We start from the raw sequence: 16621 nt of genomic DNA on the forward strand, positions 1-16621 counted from the left end.
GGCCACCCTCCCTGGACGGAGGGGCGCCGAGTTGGGGGCTGGGGCACAGAGGCCGGCACTGGCGGGTGTAAGAGGCCTGTCACAGGCCAGCCTATTGAATGTGAAAGCAATTAAAGCCACCAGCAGTGTTCGCTCGGGGCGGGCCTCGGGCGGCGGGGGAGCTGCCACAACACATCTCACCTCGATGCCGGGAGACGCCGCCCTGCTCCACCGCGGCTGCGCGGCCACGCCGGACCTCCTCCTCTGGGGCAGGGGCCGGGCCATGTCCACCCTCGCAGGCTGCACAGCCACGCCAGACCTCCTCCTCTGGGGCAGGGGCCGGGCTATGTCCACCCTTGCAGCGGCACGGAGCTGGCTCTGTCACCACTGGGGCGTCCAGGCAGCCTGGACCCATGTCCCTCCAGCCCCGGTCAGCCCAGGAAGTGAGACATGAGGACAGCGGGTGCCCGATGTCCTGTGGTGTCAGGCCAGGGGTCTCCACGGTGGGGCAGGGGGCTGCCTGCCCACCCCCTCAGGCGGCCTGCAGACCCTGGCTCGCCCCAGCTGGCACCCCCTCTGCTCCGACTGCAGTGTGCAGGGGAGGAGGCTCCAGCAGGGAGGGTGAGGGAAATGGGGGCCAGGTGCCCCCAGCCCCAGAGGACACAGACTGTCCAAGGAAGAGTTGGGGGACCCCAGAGGTGAGACCCTCCGTCACGACGTGGGAGCTCCCAGGAGGTGCTGGCAGGGGCAGACCACTCGAGGGTCCGTGGTGGGGGTGTGGCCGGGGTCAGGGGGCTCCAGGGGCAGGCGAGTGGTGGTGAGAGAGGATGGGGGAGCCAGCCAGGGGGACCTGAGGGATGGAGTTCTCCCTCGGCCATTGTGGGCCGGCACCTGGGCCCCAGGCCCCGTGTGAGGAATGGATGGGGCGAGCCACGTAAGTGGGGAGTGGGCACGAGGCCAGGTGCGACCCCGCCTCACTGTTCGGCCCCGGCTCCCCACCTGGGTCCCCTGCCTGCCACATCTCCCACCCTCCGGCCGGCCATCGGGCTCCTTGTCCCGGGACCTTCTCCTCTCCTGCCCCCTTCCCCATGTCCCCGGCGCTGACCCCGTCTCTGCCAGGCACCCCCATGGCCCCCTCAGCCAGGCTGCCTCGCTGCCCACCCGTTGGCCACAGCGGCCTTCCCAGGGCGGGCGGGGTGTGTTCTCACTTTCGAGGCGCCCCTGTCAGAAGCACTTAGTGTACAAATTAGCCGCGGCCTCCGCCTCCCTCCGCACAGCTCTGGGCGCCGGGCTGACAGGGCCGACTCCGGGCCCTCGGCCGCCTGCCCCGGGCGCCCGCGCCACCCGCGTGCACCCCTGGCCGCCCGCCCACCACCAAGCAGGAGAGCTGGCCCTGCCAGCAGACCGGGCTCCTCTCAGGGTCCCCGACCTTGACCTGGACAGGGGTGACCTCAACAGGGCAGGGTGTTTGGCAAGGTGTTGGCGGCCCCAAGCTAGAGGCTCAGCACCCGGATCTACCCGGAGCGGCGGATCCAGTGTCGAGAGCCGCGGGGGTCGCACCGGGGCCGGCACAGAGCCTCCACAGCCCCCACCCGCCCCGCCCGCTGGCCGGCCTGCCACTCAGGCAGGGAAAATTGTCTGTGACAGGCCCAGGAAGGCCGGGGCCCGGGGGCCGCAGAGCACTGCACACAGCTCTTCTTCCAACATATGGTTGCTGTCGGCCCCGGGCGCTGCTAGGCCAGTGCCGGCTGGGAAGCCGGGCGGGGGCTTGGGTGGCCTGAGCCTCTATCCCACCCACCTGGCCACGCCGCTCCCTCAGTGATTCGAAAGGCCCCTGCTCCAGCTCACATGCCTCCCACGATGGGGAGCTCACTCCCGCTGCAGTCCCTCCTGCCCCTCCATCCCGGGAGCCCGACGCATGCAGAAGGTCACCCCACACCCCACTCCACCCCAGGGTGGCCATGACCTAGCAGGTCCGGGAGGCGGAGAGCACATGGCGAGGGGCTGTGGGGGGCTTCCAGAGGAGGCAGCCCTGCAGCTAGTCAGGGGAGGGGGCACAGTGAAGCAGGCATGGGACAGGCTGGCCAGCTATCTGGCAGAGAGTCATCCACAGGCCCAGAGCAGCTGGAGCCAGAGGCCTTCTCCTGGGGTCCCTGGTGCCAGGAGCTTCCCACCTAGGCCCCTGTCCCTCAGGGTGGGCCCCATCCACCCCACGTCCCTGGGCCAGCTTGTCAGGCCCCCTCACAGACTCCCTGGAGTCTGCATGTGCTCCCATGGGCCACACTCTGCCCAGCCCTCACGAGCCTGCAGTGGGGAACCCCCAAACCTGCTCACAGCCCTGTCCATGCAGCCACCCAGTCCCATCGCTCTGGCTCCACTTCTCCCCTCACAACCCTGCTGTGAACCTGCTGTGGCTCCCCAGTGCTCTAGGGGTCAGTGGCCCCAGGCTGGCACCCAGGGCCCTCAGGTGCGACCCTGCCTCCTTCGGGCAAGCCTTGGGCCAGCCTCTCTCAGCCTGGGGTCCCTGAGGCCACCTCCAATGGGCAAGGAGGAGGAAGAGCTAAGGATGACCCAGGCTCTGGGCCCAGGGGGCTCATGGACATTCTGGGGGCTGCGTGGGTCCTGGGGTTCACCAGTGAGCGAGTGAACATGAGCCATGGCCATAATCCTGCATGGTGCTGACCCCTCCCAGGGGCTCCAGCCCCCTGTCCCTCCACCACCGGGAGGGCGCAGGCTAGCCTGGCCCCTGCACCTGTCCTGGCAAGGCCCATGTGTGGACACTGAGGGGACAAGACAGGCCTGCCCCAGGCATCACGCCACCACCCCCCTGCCTTCCCTGGGCCCGGCTGTCCATGCTGCCCACATGCCCCCCTGGCACACACGGACCAGCATTAACGGAGGTGACAGGCAAGCGGCCACGGGCAAGCCAGGCAGAGGAGGTTAATAGCTGAGATGCGGCTCTCGCTGGGGGCAGAAGCAGGGGCTATGGGTCCCCACCCCACCCTACACCAAGACCAGCTGAGGAGGGAAGACTGCTCCCCAGGCCCCCACTGACGCCAGCAGCACCCAGAGACCACATCTCCCACCACTCATTCTGCAGATGAGGGGACCAAGGCTGAGGGAGCATGGGCAGGGGTCTCAGGGCCCACGGCCACATGGGAGACCAAGCCCCAAAGCCATGAAGGTCCCTGCCACTGCCTCAGGGGGCAGGGGCCACCTCCCTGGGGCCCAAGCTCACCCCAACACATGGCGGATGGGTCCCAGTGGGCGGGTTACGACCCACCCTACGCCCCACTCCCGGGTGGAAAGTGGGACAGGCCCCGGGCACAAGCCATGCTAGCTGTGAGAGCAGATGCGCCCGAGCGCCTCAGGCAGAGAGCACAGGGGCGTGGGCCACGGAGAGCACTGACATCTCAGCCCCGCCTGGCTGTGGGTGGTGGGGACAGGTCATCTGTGCACCCGATAGGCTGACGGCTGACTTGCACCCCACACACCGGCCACAGGACCGCGACTGCCACTGAGCTCTCGGCGCGCCCCGAAGCAAGCTCAGGCCCCCTGCAGCCCCCAACACAGGCCCCTCCTGGAAGCCTAGAAACATGCCAGGTTGTGCCCCTGGGGTGCTGAGTGTCTCTGGAGGTGCTGCCACCTCTCCTCTCACCCAAACTTCTGGAAAGGCCATCCACAGGGGCCCATCCACACGGGCATTCCCCACACCCTGGCCTCCTCCCCACTCTCAGGGGCTCCTGGGCACCTGGGCTCCTCTGCGTGCCAAAAGGCAGGGCCGCCCGGGAAGAGAGCTTTCTGATCCATTGCCTTCCTTCCCCTGGATGATGGCAACAGCCTCCAACCAGCCCACCCCCTGTGCTGGCAGCCATGGCCTCTTCCAGACCCTCAGAGGGGTCACTCAAGGAGGGGTGGGGAAGCACAGACCTGTCCCTGGGACCAAACGGCCAAGGCCTGGGTTCTCCACTCCCACTGTCTCAGGATGACTTGTGCCCCTGTCCTCTCTGGGCAGTGCCTGTGACGAGGGGCCTGGGCCTGGTTGAGCACGTCCAGAGTGGGGTCTGTGTGCAGGAGAAGCAGGCCTCCTGGCCCCTACTCTCCACAGGGCTGCTGGCGTGACGGCCGCTCAAGCTGTCTCCCGGCCTGGGGCTGCCTGCACGGTCAGCTGGTCAGCTGGGCCAGGCCAGGCAGGCAGAGAGGAGAAGGCTGGCATGCTGTGCCACCTGCAGTAGCCCTCTCGGCCCCCGTGGACTTGATGGGGAGAAGTGGGGACCCCCAGGTTGCGTCAGGGAAGGTGGTACTGGGGCAGCAGGGAAACAGAGGTGAGCACTCACCCTCATGCCAGTGTCCTTGCACTGGCGCCCCCAGAACAACGGGGCCCTGCTCCTTATGGACGCCTATTGTAGTTGACCAGAGCCCCAGGAGACCTGTGCCAACAACAGGGCCATGGCTTGTCACCCTTCTGCACAGATGGGGAAGCTGTGGCCAGGTTCACGGGGCCCAGGAGGTGCTAGACCCTGGATCCAGTGCTCTCCTCTGGCTGCACCATCCCAGGTGTGACACCCAGGGCTCCCTAGAAGGAGCAGGAGGGTGCCCCTTCCTTCCCCAAGGCACCTCTGACCCCCACACTGAGCTGGGGACATCCCAGGAAGCCTCCGCACCACCACAGCGCCAGCCTGAGCAGCACTCACCGTACTGGCTGCAGACCTCATCCTGGGCCTGAAATGGCCACCACACATCTCGGGGTCAAGGTCCTGCTCCTGAGCAAAGACTCTGGGAGAGATGGTCGGGCTCTGTCCTGGCATGTTTGCGTCCACATCCAGAATGGCACTGGTTAGTCAGACAAACTTCTCCTAGGACCCAGCTGAGAAGAAGTTGACCCCAGACCTTTAAGTTCTGACAGCTCAGGGCGCAGCATGGAACTCGGTGGACCCTGGGAGGTGGGCTGGGAGCAGTTCTGGCCATGAGGATGTCAGGGGATGAGATTTCGTAATGGGACCAGGATATCTAAGCCTTTCCCTGGCCCTGCCTCAGCCACCCCAGGTCCCCCCGGGAGGGACAGCCAGGGGACAGATGCAGGGCCTGGAGGTGCAGCCTCCTGGGGCACCTGAGGGGAGTGAGAGGTGGTGGTTGGGGGGGTGGTTCCAGAAACGGGGCAGTGAGCCATGGTGACCATCCTTTCCGGAGCCGGGGGCCAGCAGCGGGCAGGGCAGGGGTTTAGGGGTGCAGATCCATTCGACCCCCTGCTTGGAGAAGAGGAACCAGCACTTACTGAAGGCGAGGCGTGGCCAGGGAGACTGGCCAGAAAAGGAGACTTGCTCCACTGTCTGTGTGCTGGGTTCTCCCACTCGGCTCCTGGCTCCAGCCCTCCTAGGGCTAGGCTCTGTCTCCTCCCGGGTCTGGGCTCTGTGCCCTTGCGGGCTGGACTGCAGGCCTCCCCAGGCTGGCTCTGTTCACCTCCCCAGGCTGCCTCTGTTCCCCACTGGCCCCCCTGTCCTGGGGCTCAGCCCCCAGGCCCTGGCTCAGGCCGGCGGTTGTCAGGGGCCAGAGTCTTGCCCTGACGGATGAGTGCTGACGGCCCCTCTCCCTGCGCCCTCGCCGCTGACACCCCACCACACCGCTGCGGGGACCCCGGGAGACCTGGCCGCCTCTGCGCACCCCCGCGGCAGCCTTCAGGCTACGGGGGCGGGGACCGTGCCAGGCGCCCCTCATTCCGCTGCAACCTGCGCCTCCACCCCCGGCTTCTCCTTGCCGCTGCCTGTCCCTGCCCTGCTCCAGCGGTGCCACCGTTGTCACCAGCCTCCGCTCCATCCAGGAGTTGCCAGCGCTGCCGGGAAAGCGGAGCGGGTCCCGGGCGCGCGACGCGGGTGAGTGCGCGCGAGGGGGCGACTGTGGGCAGGAGGAGGGGAGAGACGGTGGGGGGGGGTGTGCACCTGGGGTGGCCAAGGGGAGACCCCTCCCTGCGCTCTCGCGCCCCCTCCCCCCGCGAGCCCGGGTTGGAGGTCGCAGCGCCCCCCGGAGCCCGGCGCCGTGGCGCACGCGCGGCCGCTCCTGCCGCCAACTTCGGTGAGTGTCAGTCGGCGTCGGGGGGGACGCGGTCGGCGGCGGAGGCTTCAGGGACTCGCTGCCCAGTAAGTGACCGCAGACCGCGGCGGCCGCTCCCAGCGCCCGGCCTCAGTCTCCCCTGCGGGGTCCGTGTCGCTGCCCGAGAGCCGGTGCGGGTCCCGCGGGGTCCGGGGTCGCGGGGGGGGCGCCGGGCGGGGCGGGAAGTTTCCGTGGGTCCCGGGGCCACGCGCAGACTTCGCGGGCGCCGCGGGCTCCGCTCCGGCCAGGGCACAGGTAGGGCGGGCGCGGGCAGCGGCGCGTCTGGGGAAGTTTTGAGGCCTCGCGGGGCCGGGCCAGGATCCAGCGGCGTGAGGGGCTCGGGGCGGCGGGACTCCAGGAGTGTCGGGGCGCCGGCGGGGCAGCCCCAGCCCCCACTTCCCCCACTTCCTGGCGTCCAGGCTCCGCATGAGGACCATGTGGGCGCAGCAGTCCGGACCCTGTAGGAGGGCAGGGGAGAGGGAGTTGGGGTCTGGACCTCAGCCAGGGAGGAGCCTGGTCACCCTCTCTGCACCCTGCCCTGTGGGGTGCCCCCAGGTCCCAAGGGGGCCAGCGGGATGGGTGAGCTGTAACCCCTGGCGGCTGGTGGAGGCTCCAGGCGCTGGTGCCCCCCTCCCACCCTGGGGTGGGGCCTCCTGCTCCTGGCCTGCACCAGTTCTCCCTAGACAGGGAAAGGTTAGTGGGCCCGGGTCTGGGCTGGTATTCTAGGGGCACAGGCCGCCCTGAGAGCTGCATCCAGTCACGGGTTGGGACATGTGTGTGGATGAATGTGCCTTTGGGTGTGTGTGGGTGCATGCTGGTGTCTGGGGGGTGTCTTCTGCTTGTGCACAAGCATGCTAGGGGGGTGCCAGGCGTCCTTGGGGTCCCCTTGGGGTCAGCAGCTGCTGATATGGCTCCCGAACAGGCTCCCCCCACCCAGGTGACTGATCTGAAGAGGGAGCACGGGAGGAACCCCCCGCCTCCTGAGTCCAGGGGCCTAGGAGGAGCCCTCCCCAGTCTAGGGGCCCGGCTAGGAGGTGGGGTGGGCGGTGGCACTAGGCAGCACAGCTGTGTGGCTCCCAGGGCTGGGTGATCGATGGCCCCAGCACAGCCGCCTCTGTCTCCTGAGCACATATGCCCATTTGTCATCTGTGTCTTGGGGGAGGTGGGGAGCAGGGATGGGGCCTGCCTCTGCACCCCCACCACCAAGTCCAGGGGGGTCTACAGCCCCTCGGGGAGCCCCAGGCCCTTTCCTGTCCCAACCCCTGCACCCCTCTCAGAGCCCCATCCCCTCCCAGACATGGATATCCACAAACCAGTCAGTTAGTCTCTGCCTGCCCCACCCTGCATGCCCTGGCCATAGCCATGCTGACGTCCCTCTGAAGGGCCCCTTTGGATGGGCAACCGTCTCCACCTCTCTGGCTGTCCCCATAATGGGGGTGCCCACCCAGTGTTTGGGGGCAGCAGATATGACTGCCTGCCGTGTGCAGAGCCCGAAGGCCAGCAGGGAGGACAGCCTGCTCCCAGTGGCTGTCCGGCTACCCCAGCCCTGCTCTGCTCAACTCACTGCCCATCCCTGGGCCCTGAGGAGCAGGGCTAGTGTATGTGTCCACATCCGTGAGAGTGTCCGTGACCGTGTGTGTCTTCGGGTGTGTAGCGTGTGTGCATGTGTGCACGCTGCACCTGACTGTGTCTGAATGCGTGCTCACACCCCCCACTGTGCTGTGAGTGTGTTCATGTGTGCGGTGACCGTGTCCACTCTGAGTGGTGTGTGTGTGCCCGAGCCCCATGCGTTTTGGTGGCCCGCTCTGTTCCGAGTCTGCCCAGCAGTGCAGAGAGTGTCCTCCAGGTGCTGAGTGAGGGCTCATCAGGAGCCTGGTACGCTTGTGTGCACATACTTGCCATGTGCCCCACACAGGCACACACTGGGCGGTGGATGGCTCAGGTGGCAGCCCAGATGGAGAGTGGAGCGGCTTCCGAGCGAGCGTGCAGGGTGTGAGGAGAGGAGGGTCTTGGCCAAGCTTGGCCGCTGCAGGCTTAGCCGGTGACCTGCCTGAAGCCACCCAGATGGAGCCAGGCTGAGCAGGTGGCTGTGCCGGGGGGCCATGCTGTGATGTCCACACCCCCCAGCCTGGCCTGGCCCCACATGAGGCTGACCCCCTCAGAGACCTCCAGTGCCCACCCGACCCCCTGCTGGAGCAGGAACACACACACACACACGCACACACGCATGCACACACACACACGCACACGGCATTAACCAGCCGCTCAGAGCCTTCTGCTGCTCTCTCATCTCAGCAGCCTTAATCGTGGCTTCCCGGCAGGGGCAGGGCTCTTTGGAGGGGAGTAAACGAGAAAGGGCTGGTGTCCCCCGGAAGGAGCCTGGTCATACTTGGCTTCTTCCAGTCCCTCACCAAACGCCCATTGGGTAGACAGACTCAGCTCTGCTGGCGTGGGGGAGACAGGCGTGGATGGACTCATCCTAGACGTGGGCCTGCCAGGGGCTGGCCGACCTGGGGGCGGAGATGTGTGTAGTGTCGACCGATAAAATACAGGACACCTAGTTCAACTTAAATTTCAGAAAAACAGCAAATACTTTTTTAGTGCACGTTCTAAATATTGGCTAGACCATAGTTACACTAAAAAAGTATTAGCTGTTTACCCGAGTCAGATTTAACTGGGCATCCTGCATTTTTATCTGCCACGTCTGTCGACCCTGGGAGTGTGCGTCAAGAGGAACTGAAGGGCGAGGTGGGAGGGCGGTCCAGGCCAGGGAGGCCCAGGTGCCCCCGGCTCTCATCCCCGGAGCTCTGGGAGCTGTGGATGGAGGGGAGTAGGGAGGGTCAGAGGAGTCGGCGCTGACCGAGGCCCCCCTGTCCGCAGGTGGCCATGGTGCCGGGGCCTGCCCTCTAGCAGGCCACCATGTCCCAAGAGGCGGGCTCGTGCCGCCTGGGCGCCGGGGCGCGGGCGCGGGCGCGGAAGCCCAAGAAGCCTCACTACATCCCGCGGCCCTGGGGCAAGCCCTACAACTACAAGTGCTTCCAGTGCCCCTTCACCTGCCTGGAGAAGTCACACCTCTACAACCACATGAAGTACAGCCTCTGCAAGGACTCCCTCTCGTTGCTGCTCGACTCCCCTGACTGGGCCTGCCGGCGCGCCCCGGCCACGCCCCGGCCCCGTGCGCCCACTCCAGACGGCCCCTCGGACCCCACGGACCCTGGCAGTCGGCCCCGAGGAGCATGGCTCCCAGACGTTCCCGCCACGCCCGACTTCATCGTCACTGACATCCTCTCCCTGAGCCACCGTGTTGGGGGCCCCAAGCCGGGGGCCGATGGGTACCCAGGGACGCCGCCCCCTGTAGCCAGGGACACCCAGAAGGGTGCAAGCCACAGTGGGCGCCTGGCCGAGTCTTGGAAGCCGGGACCGAGCGGGGTCCCAAGGAGCATGGCCGTGGTGGACGCGGCCGCAGCGGGCCGTAACAGTGGGGTCCCCTGCTACCCTCCGCCCACCCCCAGCGAGTTCCCCGAGGCCCAGAGCCTTCACCTGTCCCTGCTGGGTGTCAACTACCCTCTTGGCCCAGGCCTCTTCTCCTACTTGGGGCCCTCCCTGGCCGCTGCAGCCCACATGCCCTTTCTGGCCTCGGCCAGCCCCCTGCTGCCCCCGGCTGCCGCCTTCCCCACCCCACAGCTCCCCGAGCGCCCAGCCCTGGTCCCCCGCCTGTACTACCCCCTGCTCATGGAGCACACCCTGGGGCTGCCAGCAGGCAAGGCTGCCCCTGCCAAGCCCTCTGCTCCCCACAAGGGGCCCTCCGGGACTCTGGCCCCCGGGCTGCTGAAGGTGCCAGCACCTGGGCTGGGCGGGCCCTGGCCCCATGGTGCCTCCAGGGACCCAGGGCAAGATGGGGAGCTGGAGCGGACTGCCCAGAGTGACCCCAAGAGAAAGCTGCCTCTGGGAAGCAGGCTGGAGCCCCTGAAGGCCCCCTCCAGCATGGCGAGGTTCAGTTCCCAGAGCAGGTGGGTGTCAGGGGCTCCGGATCACGGGGGATGGGGATGGTGGAGGGGTGGCAAGAGGGCTGGGCAGGGCGGCTGGGCCCCCATCCTGAGCTTAGTCACCGAGAATACAAGCTTCAGGCCCCAGGCCACAGAGGGGAAACCGAGACCAGCAAGCCAGGCTGTCTGTCTTTCTGGGGTCCTGAGGCCCTAGGCCAGGGTGACAAGCTGGACAGGGGCATGAGGGGGGAGTGGGGCAGGGGCTGGGGGCATTGGGGGGCAGTGTAGCCTCCTGACCAGCTCCTATTCCTAGCCTGCGGACGGGCCCCTCCATGATCCTCTGGTGTGACGACAAGGAGCCAAGCAACCCCGAGACCCCAGGCCCTGCGGCCTCCTTGCCCCAGCAGCCGCCAGGCCTGGTGCTAGGGGGCCCTGGGCACGTGGGCGAGGACCTAACGCGGGTCCTCGGCGACTATGCCAGGGTGGAGCAGCGCCTGGAGCAGTTGGTGCCTGCGGGGGGCCTCGCCCCACGGCCTCTGCGGGAGCAGCTGGGCAAGATCCGCCGGGAGCTGCTCACCATCCACCAGGCACTGGAGCAGGCCGTGCGGCCACCAGACACCCCCCTCGACCTCTCTGTGAAGCGGGCACCGACCAAGGGGCAGGAGGCGCCTTCGGGAGCCTGGGGGCAGCCGGAGCTGGGCCCCACACTGGCCCAGGGGACCCCCGAGCCCCCGAGCATGCTGGGCCCCACGGCGCCTGAGCCCTTCTCCGGCCACACCACCAAGTGCGAGGCCGACTCCAGTGTCCCACCTCCGGGCATCCCCCTCCAGGCCCCAGAGGACCCTGTCGTTCTTGGCAGCAGCTGGGGCTCCCATGGTGGGGCTGGGGGCTCCTGGCCCCCCAAGGCTGTCCCTGGCCTGCAGAGCCCCCCGGGTGCTGAGGTCTGACTGCAGCCCCTACTGCCACCTCTGTCCTTAATAGACAGAGGCCCTTCTCCAACCCCATGCCCACCGCCTGGCCCCCCGCCCCAGCCCCACAGCTGAGGCCTGGAGCCTGTCCAGCATGCCCTTGGATGGCCTCTACCTGCTGTAGCTGTGGCCTGTCTCTGGGGCCACACAGGGACAGCAGAGGGTCACGGCTATTAATTAATCACAGCTGTGGACGTTAAACCACCCTCACACACCCCATTTGGGCCTTCCCCTGCCACTCCAGTGTCACCACTAGGACACCGCCATGGAAATGTCCCTGGCCTGGGCATCTGAGGTGGCAGTGACCTGGGCTTCCCTGCTAGGCGTCCACCTTCAGACCCTGACCTGCTTCCTGTAGACTGGGCCCTTCTTGGGGGGCCACAGTCTGGGGATAGAGTGGGGGGCTTGCCATCGGAGGGGGCGGAGCAGGGAGAGATGGGTGTCGGGCCTCTGTTTCCACACGGTGGTGGTGGGCAGGGACCCCTGCACTTGCCCCCAGCCCCCGCGTCTGGCAGGGCAGCCCTAATGTCAGATTCACGCTGGAGGCTGCTGCCTGTGGTTGAATGGAGCCCCCACATTCTGTGGCCCAGCGCTGCTCACCCAGCGTGGCCTCCGCTGGGCCCCTGCCAGCCCCTGCAGCCACGATAGGCATCGGTGGCCTTCACAGCTCGCTGCCTCCCTCCCAGCGCGGCCGGACTTGGCCTTTCCCACAGGCAGGGGTGGGGGGCGGGGGGCAGGTGGGGAGAGGGGCCCGGGGGACCCTCGGACCCAGCTAATCACTTCTCTCCCCAGGAGCTGGCCACACCTCCATGCCCACCCAGGAATGGCCCCGGGGAGGGCAGTTCCTGCTTGTGCCTGGCTCCCCAAGCTGGGCCGGCCAGGCTGGGGCCAGTCACAGCAGGACCTGTGGCTCCCCCATTAACCAAGATGGGCAGCAGATAGTGCTGGCCAACCTTCCCACCTCGGGGCATTAGGAGGCAGCATCCAGAGCTGGGGTGCGGGCCGGCCAGGTGCGGAGCACTGTGGGTTGCAGACAGAGGCTGACCCCCTCCACCTTCCAGGGGCTTCCTGGAGGGGCTGCAGGAGGCTGGGGGCTAAGTTAGGAGTGTCTGGAAAATCCCCAGGTCCTGAGTCTGAGGGAGACCCACCCCTCCTCGGCCTCCTGTCAGCAACCCCACGTGTCTACCGCACCCCAATTTCTCATTAACCAATGGGCAGACGTGAGCCTGGCCCTGCTGGGGGGCCTCACCCCAGCTTCACAGGTGCAGAAATGGGATCAGAGAGACAGGACCCAACCTTCCCAGTCTAGGGCGTGGCAAGGTGGACCCCCTGGGGTCCCCTAACCTGGACTCTGGTGGGTGACCCAGCCAGCAGGTCGGGGTGCAGCACCTTCTTCGAGGTCCTGACTCTGCAGTCCTGCTGGGGGACATCGGGTGGGGCTGCCTCATACACAGACGTTTGCTGGCGCCTCCTGAGAAGCAAGCCCACGAACTGCATTGCAGCGGATTGTGGAGGGCCCTGGGGGCCTCCCGGGGAGGGGTTGGCTGGCCGGACCCTGAGCGGCATCCAGCCATGTAGGGGCAGCAGAAAGAATGTCCAGAGGCCAGTGCAAAGGCCTTGAGGCAGGAATGTAGCAGCACTGAGGAGTCCCTGGGGGGTTAGCAGCTGAGTGACATGACTCCAGAAAGCTGCCTTGGGCCACTGCTCAAACGTGGCCACGGCCGGAGTCCCGCCCACCCCCTCCCCCCCACCTGTGCCAGCTGCGTCAGGGCGGCTCCTCCCACTCTCTCAGGCTCTCGTTTCCAACAACAGAGACTGCTGGTGGAGCAGGGCCCAGGGAACCCGGCCCCAGGTAGAAGACCCTCCCTTCTGGCCTCTCTGGGGGTAGGGGCAGGCGGAGAGGCCTAGGAAAGGACCCCTGCCTCACCACGCAGGGTAGGAAGTCTCCAGCGGCTGTGTGGGGGCCACAGGCAGGGGCTTGGGCTGCCCCCAAGAAGGGTCACTTTCCTGCCTGATAGAAGAAAGGGTTCCGTGGACAGATGAATTTGAGAAGCACAGCTCGTCTGTCACCAACCACCCCCACCCCGACCTCAGGACGTCCCAGTGCCTGTGGGCTCATTCGGGCCTCAGAGCAAACCCACGGTGACATTCACGAGTTGCGTGTTTCCCAGAATTATGTTCCAGGGACCTAGAGACACAGCCAGCAGCTGGGCCTTCAGACTGGGCTGGCACTCAGGACCTGGTGGAACTGAGTTCAGATCCAGCTCCCCCTGCCTCAGCTTCCTCACCTGTAAAACAGGAGGACGCCAGCACTGCCTGGAAGGGCGCAGGGGATCCCTGTGGCCGCTGCTTGGCGTACAGTGGCTGTTATTTCTCTTGCAGCCCCAAACTTGGCCCAGCTGCGGGGACTCTGCTCAGAGAGGCTGAGTCTGTGATCTCCGCCTGCCTGCCCGCCCGCCCTCTGGCCTCCTGCTCCGACCTCCTGGGCCTCCCCTACCAACCGGCCACCGCCCCCAGGGCCTGCTTCTCATGCTGGACCCACCTGGAGACCCTGTTCACTTCCGGCGGTGCCAGCTGCTAGGGCGGATCCCAGTGCCCGCAGGGGCTGTGGGTGGGCCCCGGGGCCTGCACTGCTCCCTGGACAGCCTGCTCTTCCTGACGGCTGGGGCTGCACCCTGCATCCACGTGCTGGACCTCGAGGGACGCTCCATCTGCCACCTGCCCTGACACATGCCAGGGGCTGGGGCCTTCGTGCCGGAGGATGTGGCTGTGACAGCTGCTGGGCTCGTAGTGGTCAGTGACCTCGTCCACGGAGCTGTGCACGTGCTCCAGCACACTGCCCGAGCCCCGTAAGGCCTCTGGGTGACAGTGGGCACCTTCCTGGTCCCCCGGGGGCTGGCTGTGGATGCCCTTGGCCGCCTCCTGGTGGCGGACTACGTGCCTGGGGCCGTACACAGCTTCACATTGGGCCCTGCCTTGGAGCTGCTGGCCCCAGCCTCCATGCTGGGTCTGGAGGACCCCTGCTGGGTGGGCCTGGGGCCTGACGGGGGCTTCACCGTGAGTGAGGAGTTTTGGGACGTGCGGCTGTTCAGCAGTGCCCGCCAGCCCCTGGGCTCCCTGGCGGGCCTGACGGGGCATGCCTTTGGCAGCCCAGCAGGTGTGTGCACCGACGCGGAGGGCAGCGTTATTGTGGTGGACGAGCAGCGGCGCCAGGTGACCCTGTTCCCCAGAGCTGGGGCGCCCATCTGCCTGGTGTCCGAGGGGCTGAGGAGGCCCTTGGGTGTGGCCTGTGCGCCCCAGGTCAGCTCATGGTGGCGGATGCAGGGGATGGCTACATCAAGGTGTACCAGTACTACTCGGAGCTGGCCTGACTCGGTGGGCTCAGATGGAAGCAGCTCCCTCACGGTGCGTGGATCCCGGACCACCACGGGAGGAACATTCAGGGTTGCTGGGGTCCGGCAGGGCTGCTGGCCATGCCTTCCTGACCCTGCACATTTGTGACATTTGCTGAGCATCTACTGGGTCAGGCCCAGGCTGGCCCCCGTCTTCCTTGTGCAGAGTGTTCAGACTGTCAGCAGCCACGAACCAGCTGCCTCCCAGCCTCCCCCAAGACCCAGTTCAGTGGGCCCCGGTGCTCACTGCCCCCATGTCCACTCTGGCCCGGCCCGCTGGCTCAGGGCCTGGAAGGCCTGAGCTTTGGGGCCAGCAGCCGAAGCCTGGAGACCTTTGGCGTGTTGGGCTGGCTGCCAGCACTTGCCCAGGCAGGATCTCCCGCCAGGGCCCCAGGCCCGGCCTCCTAATCAGACAGAAGCAGGCAGGAGGGCGCGGCCCGGCTCGCCTGGGCTGGGCGGCCTGGGCAGGGGTGCGGCCCCTCACTGTCCCCCATCCTCAGAGGCGCCCCGGCCTTCTGCAGCTTCTCTGGGCCCAGCTGAGGTAAGGGGGAGGCAGGGGAGGGCACCTGGGGTGGCACGTGGCCGAGTGGGGATCCTCTGTGCCCCTGGTCCACGTCTCTTGTGTGAGGCCATCTCGCGGGCTGAGCCTTCATCTCCTCCTCTGCAAACCAGGACCGAGCAGCTCCACGCTCATGGGTGGGGTGCTGGAGGGCGGCGGGCGGTGTCGAGTCCAGGAAAGCCTTCCCGTGAGGACAGACTCCTGCTGCTGGAGAAACCGGGGAACAGGCCCGGAGGGTGGGAGGCGCAGAGTTTCTCTGAGCCCGGGGTCGGCCGGCTCCTTGCTCCCGGGAGAGGTCATCAGGGGCCACCAGGACATTGCGGTCTGTGGTTTAGGCCATTGCGTCTGTCAAGGTCCCCCGTATGTCCTGGCCCCTGCAGGTGGGGATAAACTGGGTCAATATAAGGAAGCGTGTGCAGTAGGTGCTCAATAAAGGTTAGCTGTTGCTGCTGGTGTTGGGGTGTTATTCCCTGGAGCAGGAGGGGCCAGGGCCACGTCCTGACGGTCAGATCGGATGGCTGCAGCCTCTGGGCTGGCCCTCCAGGACCCAGCCTTCCTAGCCCACCTGGCCCTGGGGGGACCTGGGGTGACCCTCTGCAGAGACCAGTGTGCAAGGGGGCCAGGATGGGGGCAGCCTGAGGTCGGAACCCTCGAAAGCCAAGTCCACAGGGTCCCTCAGAGGAGGAAACCGGGGGTGGGGGAGGTGGGGTACTGGAAGGCAGAGGTGTTGGGGATGCGGAGTTGACTGGAGTGGGGACAAGGATGCTGAGGGGGACAAGGATGCTGAGTGGGACAAGGACGCTGAGGGGGGACAAGGACACTGAGCGGGGACAAGGACGCTGAGGGAACAAGGATGCTAAGAAGAGACCAGGATGCCGAGGGGGACAAGGACGCTGAGGGGACAAAGGCACTGGGGGGACAAGGACGCCAAGGGGGACAAGGACGCCCGGGGGGGACAAGGACGCCGAGGGGGACGAGGGCGCCGGGGGGGGCGAGGAGACGCGGGGGGTCAAGGACTCCGAGGGGGAGAACGAGGCCCGGGGCAAGGGCGCCGAGGGGACAAGGGCGCCCGAGGGGGAACAACGATGCCCGGCGGGGACAAGGATGCCGAGGGGGACAAGGACACCAACGGGGGACAAGGACGCCGAAGGGGGACAAGGACTCTGAGGGGCACAAGGATGCTGAGGGGGACAAGGACGCCGAGGGGGACAAGGACTCTGAGGGGGACAAGGACTCTGAGGAGGGACAAAGTCTCCAAGAGGGACAAGGACGCCGATGGGGGGGACAAGGACGCCAAGGGGGACAATGACGCCGACGGGGACAAGGACGCCAACGGGGGACAACGACGCCGAGGGGGACAAGGACGCCGACGGGGGACAACGATGCCGAGGGGGACCAAGGACTCTGAAGGGGACAAGGACGCTGAGGGGACAAGGACGCTGAGGGGGACAAGGATGCCGAGGGGGGACAAGGACCAACGACACCAAGGGGGACAAGGACGCCGAGGGGGACAAGGACGCTGAGGGGCAGAAGGACGCTGAGGGGGACAAGGTCGCCTAGGGCGACAAGGACTCTGAGGGGGGACAAGGACGCTGAGGGGCAGAAGGACGCTGAGGGGGACAAGGACGCTGAGTGGGACAAGGACGCTGA

General features: G+C 66.9%; 2 protein-coding genes across 2 annotated transcripts; both read left to right on the top strand.

Moving 5' to 3' along the window:
• Positions 1-8952: 8952 nt before the first annotated feature.
• On the top strand, positions 8953-11382 carry PRR35 (proline rich 35). The gene is made up of 2 exons (XM_004438237.3): positions 8953-10076; positions 10366-11382. The coding sequence occupies exons 1-2, from the start codon at positions 8986-8988 to the stop codon at positions 10997-10999; spliced, it is 1725 nt and encodes a 574-aa protein (XP_004438294.1). The 5' UTR covers positions 8953-8985; the 3' UTR covers positions 11000-11382.
• A 663-nt stretch (positions 11383-12045) lies between these two features.
• NHLRC4 (NHL repeat containing 4) lies at positions 12046-14652 on the top strand. Its single transcript, XM_087449300.1, is given in 2 exon segments — positions 12046-14315; positions 14318-14652. Coding segments are annotated over 2 exon segments (369 nt in total). The 5' UTR covers positions 12046-14020; the 3' UTR covers positions 14392-14652.
• The last annotated feature ends 1969 nt before the right edge of the window (positions 14653-16621 follow it).

This window comes from Ceratotherium simum, chromosome 26 (genome assembly GCF_057802395.1).
Source record: "Ceratotherium simum simum isolate JZ-2026a chromosome 26, ASM5780239v1, whole genome shotgun sequence".
Classification (NCBI taxonomy): domain Eukaryota; kingdom Metazoa; phylum Chordata; class Mammalia; order Perissodactyla; family Rhinocerotidae; genus Ceratotherium; species Ceratotherium simum.

Coding starts and splice junctions, on each gene's coding strand:
- PRR35 (XM_004438237.3), top strand. CDS start 8,986: ATGTCCCAAGAGGCGGGCTCGTGCCGCCTGGGCGCCGGGGCGCGGGCG. Junction 10,077..10,365: donor AGGTTCAGTTCCCAGAGCAG/GTGGGTGTCAGG, acceptor TCCTATTCCTAG/CCTGCGGACGGGCCCCTCCA.